General features: G+C 34.0%; 1 protein-coding gene across 1 annotated transcript; it reads right to left on the minus strand.

The window, feature by feature from the left end:
• Positions 1-769: 769 nt before the first annotated feature.
• Positions 770-6,028, minus strand: LOC130713911 (uncharacterized). The gene is made up of 7 exons (XM_057563739.1): positions 5,560-6,028; positions 4,359-4,454; positions 3,333-3,410; positions 3,075-3,167; positions 1,715-1,861; positions 1,438-1,542; positions 770-1,028 (listed from the first exon to the last, which is right to left on the minus strand). Exons 1-7 carry the CDS (start codon positions 5,620-5,622, stop codon positions 990-992), a joined length of 621 nt encoding a protein of 206 aa, XP_057419722.1. The 5' UTR covers positions 5,623-6,028; the 3' UTR covers positions 770-989.
• Positions 6,029-6,357: the final 329 nt, after the last annotated feature.

The following is a 6,357-nucleotide window of genomic DNA, read 5'->3' on the forward strand; positions in this document are numbered from 1 at the left end:
AACCACCGATGTAAGACTTATTCCTCATTTGATCATTGTGAACACATCTTTATCCACGTTATAATTGATGAATAGAATCAACTTGCTTCTTACTAATTAACCAAGCTTCAACAAATCCCCTATTTTCCTCCTCCAAAAGCACACATCACCAGCAGCCCCATCCTTCACTATCATTATCCAAGACCAATACTAGTATTACCAAGTATTGATGCTACTTTATGATCAATTTTCTTATGCAAAAAGGAGCAACCTTTGATAAACCCACAAAATCTTAAGCCCAGAAAATACACTCCACTACTATTGTTTTACTCTTTCAGAGAGAAAGGGAAAAGTTTGGAGAGTGAGATAAATCAGCAGCTTTTGAGTACTGCAATGGTTCAAATATTCTAATATGAATTTGTTTTGTGTTGTCAAATCTCATTACAACATTACACCATTAGATTTCCCCATTTAAGCTTACCACAATTTAATATCTGGTAAACTAAAATATAGAACATCAGAATCATTTTTTTCCCGGTGAAAATATAATACCGAATTTAGGTTTTCAATACTGTTATTATTATTGAAAGTAATAATCTAGGAAATAATTAATCCTGCATACATAACATAATTACTCTTCTGGAAGACAATAATGTATTCAACACTACCAGAGTCAAGGTTCTGGAATTCATTACACAAAAATGTGTTTCAAATTTTAATGTCATGAACACTAATATGTATAGCACAACAAATCACCATAAAACTGGGGTATATCTGAATGTTCTTACCATAAATTAAGATTTCAATGAAACATCATTAGCATATTCTGATTTACCACAAGGCAAAAACACCTCAAAAAGTTGAATGACAAGCATAAATCATCCAAAAGCCTAGAAAGGTTCAAATGATAGAAATATGAAGACATTGTTCTCATGAGCAAAGCAGACAAGATTTCAAACTGCTACGAAACAAGATTGTCGGTTATGTCCTTCTTCACCACGATATCCACATTACTGTGTCTTCTTCTCTTGAGGAACAGGTACTCCATCCTACAAATCAAGAATATGATGTTAAAGTATCTCCATATTATATTATATAGTAGTCCATGCTTTCCTCCAAAAAAAAAATCACTCTCCTATTTATGGGAATTTTCACACTAGAACACATTCTTGTCATTTTAGCAGAACTCAATGTGTTTTATATTTAATTGTCATCTACAATTCATCATTAACTAATGTTTTAAATGGGAAACTCATAATAACTCAACTTCCTCTCTTTCTTAAACTACTTGTCTTTAGCATTTAATACTTATACTATTGTTGCCTGATGGGTTTACTACTATACATGCATGCTTGTATTTTCTAATTGTTTGATACTAAATTTCATTCTAAATCCAAAACACCGCAGTTGTAATAGTAACTATCAAAAAGAAAGAAAATGCAGTTCAAGCTATACTACCACTCTGTATGTAGCAGGAATATCACAGTTCAAATATGTGTGTCCGCGCAGGTGACAGCGGCTGCATATTTGGTTGAACTCTTCTTCAGTTACTCTCTTTAAGGCCTATATCAAAAGGTATTCATTAAACAAAATGAGAGTCAATAGAGCTCTATATTTGGGAAAAGAAAAACAAGGAAGCAAGTTATCATAAACTAGACTATGTAATAACCAGACTGATCATACATGGTTACTCGATCAGAGCTAAGAAGAATACATGAAGGTTTTAGTTACATACCCATTTTCGGAAGGAAGATGAAAAGCAAGTCAGTTTACCAACTTGACCACAATCTTCGCAACGTTTGTTAACCACACCATACTCAATACACATCCTACTATGGATTCTAGGACCATTCCCAAAATACAAACGCAACGGAAGATCTTTCTGCAAAGGTAAGAAAAGGAGTAAAACCAAACTACACAGGATAGAATGGGTGCCAAGTATGATCAGTTGGCAAGACAGAGTGCTAAAATGAGAGTAGATCTCCATAGCGGTCATGTGCATAACTTGTTCATAATGAGTTGCTCCTAGTAAATCATGAGAAAAATAATATAAACATGCGAACAAATAAAAACATCAAACAAATGAAACCCCAAGAATTTTCAAAGCCCAGTCACGGGATCCCTTTCAGAAAACATTTCCTAGGCTTCACAAGGTAGGCAAGAACAAAATATCATCTCATATCACATCACATCCAAATAGGTTGTTAAGGTCCCACATTGACTAGAGATATGGCAAAAATAGACTTTTAACATGGTAGAGCAACCCTCACCCCTGAGGCATTTTTTGGGGTAGAGTTAGGCCTTGCCTGAAATCTAAGATAGGATAAACACTTCCAGTTGAAAATCCTACATTTTCCATGATCCAAATATATCAAACTGCTGCAAGCTTAGACAAAATCTTCTGCTACTTTTCTAAAATTAATCTCTGGCTGCAATGATTTATGATGAAGATATGCTAATGATAGGTTGCATCGTTTAAAAGTACTTCAAAGGCTATTATGTTCAATGTATAGATTGGTTTCCCCACAAATACTAAAATATCTATTTCCATGATCATAAATGGATATGGATTTTTATTCATCTCTTTTATAAATGAACTCCTTAAGACTTCTCATTTGAAGGCAGAGACAAAAACATATAACATTAACTCCCTATAAACCTTTTTCCTAAGGGAATCACTACTGAAGAAAGAAAGAAAGAAAGAAATGCTAAACCATGACTAGACAAGGTTTGGTATGTTACAAGAATTTAAGGCCAGGTAACTTGATAAACGATTACTAAGAAGGAGGTAGTAATATAAAATAACATGGATGATTTTTATATATAACACGTACCCACTCACAAAATCCCTTTGGAGCTTAAAGCATGGACCCAAGCCCACCGAAACTTATGCTGAAATTTACTTTTATTTAGAATAATGGGCACTAAGGATACACATACAACTCTAAACCCATTGGTACGATAGTACGATACCATGTCATGAACCAAGTTCAACTATCCAAAAACTTAAGTTGTTACTTGTTAGGTGAAATCACATGAATGGTTTTTATCTAACAAAAAGAATTAACAGAAAGGAAGAAAGGATTAATGCTCACTCTTTTGGGAGCAGTTTCCATTGCTGGAGTTTCCAATGCTGGTTCCTCAGTTTCAGATGATTTATCCCCCATTTCCATATTAATGGTTTCAACCTACAACCACACAAGTTGCATAGTTTCAATTTTCAGAAAATATAATAACGTACTGCATGTTTTCAGCTATCCTCACAGATCAAATTCAAGTCTTCTTAGAATGGATCATCAAAGTCTTATTCCACCAAAAAGAATAAACAGAAGGAAGAAAGAATTAATGCTCACTCTTTCGGGAGCAGTTTCCGTTGCTGGTTCCTCTGTTTCAGATGATTTATCCCCCATTTCCATATGAGTGGTTTCAACCTACAACCACACAAGTTGCATAGTTTCAATTTTAAGAAAATATAATAACGTACTGCATGTTTTCAGCTATCCTCACAGATCAAATTCAAGTCTATTTAGAATGGACCATCAAAGTCTTTTCCACCAGAAAGAGGTAGAGGAAATAAATAAACAAATTATACAAATTGACAATCAAGTATAGTTACAATGTTACATATATTCCCTTATTCAGGAAGTAGTTTCCTATAAAAAATTTAACAAAAAAATTTAAAGACACAAATTTAATCAACTTATTCACATCATCATTAGTTCTATATGGATTTTAATCTCCAAATTTATGATTTTTTAAATTGTCATCACATTCATTCTCCAAAGAATTTTTATCAAATTAATCCCTCAAAGATACAAAATCATCACAAAGTATGGTCCTTTTGTCATAACACTATAGTCTCCATATGGACAAATTTGGTGATAACGGTTTATCTTTGAAGGACTAGTTTGGTAAAAAAAATCTTCAGAGGACTAATAAGGGGAACTTTGATCTTGGATGGACTAATTTGGAGACAAAAATCTTAAAAGGACTACTTTGGAAGCACCCTAATCTTTGACTAACCAAGTTGAGGGTTTACTCGAACTTTTACTGTCAAATAGTAACATTTCAATTCATCATCTAGTATATAGTGGTTTTAGTCCACTCACTGTGTTAGAAAGATAAGTATGTTGGCAGTTTTTAATGTGACCCGGGAAAAATCATAAAATGCTTACAAAATACTGGTTTCTTTTTTCTCCTTTTACCTAATGAGCAACCATGACAGATTGCATTTAAAATTTCACAATTGTTTCAAGCAAGGAAAGATGGAAAACAATTACAGATAGAGAGTAGTTAGAAGGAGATACACCACTCATGCTAATCATTATACTGGTGGAGCACAGAAAATGATTCATCAATGGAGAGAATTAAAAACTCACATCTTTCAACAGAATAAGAGTTGGAAGAGGGTCTGCAAAGCAAAACAGCTCCTCGGAATAGCAGAATGTGTCCCCCGTGATCATGTTCTTGTAACACTGCAATCATAATATCAAATTGTCATTTTAATGGATGTAGAGTGCATGTGTAATTCATAGCATGTGCCACCAGCTTAAGTTAGACTCACAAGGCTTCTGAAAATGGTTCGACTCACAAAGTCATTACTTCATTACAAAGTGTTAGAAACATAACATAACATAACATACAATCAGTTTCACTGAGTAACTTAAGTTTTTTTTTATATAGCTGGTTCATGGCTGTATTGGAGCCTCTATGACCAAATATCTAGAGTTCGACCATTGTTGCCCCCACCATTCTAATTAAAAGTTAAATGTAGGTTCACCTGTTTATTATCCACGGCCACGCTTTAAGAAAAGTGGAGCACATTGAGAAAAGGAACAGAATTTCAATCTGAGAGAACACTTAAAAAATCACAGACCAAGATAGAAACCTAAGAACCAAAGATATAGGATCAACATTCTTTGGGAGAAGAAAGGAAGAGAGTTCTTCACGTCTTCTGCTGGGAAGCTAGATGTATGATCAACTAAGGGTAAAGCACCCTCATCGAGGTGGTGAGGCCCAACCCACAAAACAAATCCCAAAAAAGCAAATCAATATCAGGATAAAGAAAATGACAATGTAAACTACGAAAGCAGACAGATCATCAAACACAGAACCATGATTACTAGTTAGTACACTGCTCTGCCATTAAGTTAATTATCCATCCAACAGTCCAACCAAACAGACACCAATTCCTTTCTTCAGCAACAAGCACTGACATTAGGGAAAATCCAGTAGCAACTCTAAATTATGTTCAAGATTAAAGGTTAGCAACCATATCATGGACTCAGCAGAATTCATGAATGGATTTGAACATTAAATTCACGTACATTGGTAATTTCATTCCATATAAGCAAAGGGAAAAAAGAAAGAAAAAAAAACTAATTTCTGTTCAAATACATGAAAGTGAATTCTGGAAAATCAATTTTCAAAACATTAAGCTGATGGAACAGGAAAAACAATCTAGCAGACATAAGAAAAGGGATTTAAACATTACCCAGATCATTAAAATTAAAACAGACCCAGTAATTGAGTTAAAAAATTCCAGTGATGAAAAATTCATTCAATCAACAAAAAACTTACCTTGGCTTGAGGATCATTGTACCAGTCAGCTGGCAAGCTAAACCCATGTTCAAACTCATCCATGTTACCGTCTCAAACACCAGAACACACAACCCCAGGGTATCAAAGATTGCAACTTGAACCCAGCAATGATCCAAACATGATAAATACTCAAATGGGTCAGTGAGTAACGCTTGTTCAGACCACGTGTCATGCATGGCTGAGTGAGTGAATGCCCACAACGTGTAAGAGCAAGGTAACGCTCCAGAAAATCGTGAAGGGGTTTGCTTGTGGTGGTGATTTGTTGTTTTGTGGTGTGGATTTGAAAGTGGGTAGTGAATGATTCTTGTTTCTGCTCTGGTTTTCTTAGCGGCAACTTTTCCCACAACACAAAAGTTAAAGAAACAACGTCAAACGCAACATTGATCTTATCACATGAAAATGAAAACTTTTGTCACTAGTAATATTGGCTCTCATGGGAGTTGTCGAAACATGCTTCTTTCCATGACAAGAGTTCAATTCTAGTAGAAACAAGTTTGATCCATGAAGATTTTGCTTCCTACTTTCTTGTTTTTATTAAATATCATTCTTTTTCCAATATATTGTGGAAGTTAGTTATTTTATGCAGAAATTTAATCACATATATATTAGATTTTTTTAATAATATTTGATTTGATTTAATTATGATATGACAAGTATATATAGCTATTAAACTCTTTAATATTTGGGGGCATGATGTTTAAAAGAAGTTATTTTGGTTCTTGGATTTTTTATTTGTGAAAATTAAATCATTCTGTTACCCTCTTGTTCAACTTTTAA

The sequence above is a fragment of the Lotus japonicus genome, chromosome 4 (assembly GCF_012489685.1).
Source record: "Lotus japonicus ecotype B-129 chromosome 4, LjGifu_v1.2".
Taxonomy (NCBI): domain Eukaryota; kingdom Viridiplantae; phylum Streptophyta; class Magnoliopsida; order Fabales; family Fabaceae; genus Lotus; species Lotus japonicus.

Bases quoted from the DNA above. Each gene is read 5' to 3' on its own strand.
- LOC130713911 (XM_057563739.1), bottom strand. From the start codon at position 5,622: ATGGATGAGTTTGAACATGGGTTTAGCTTGCCAGCTGACTGGTACAAT. The intron at 3,168-3,332 runs GTGAGCATTAAT...GTGTGGTTGTAG, and splicing joins CGGAAACTGCTCCCGAAAGA to GTTGAAACCATTAATATGGA. The intron at 1,862-3,074 runs GTGAGCATTAAT...TTACCTTTGCAG, and splicing joins TGGAAACTGCTCCCAAAAGA to AAAGATCTTCCGTTGCGTTT.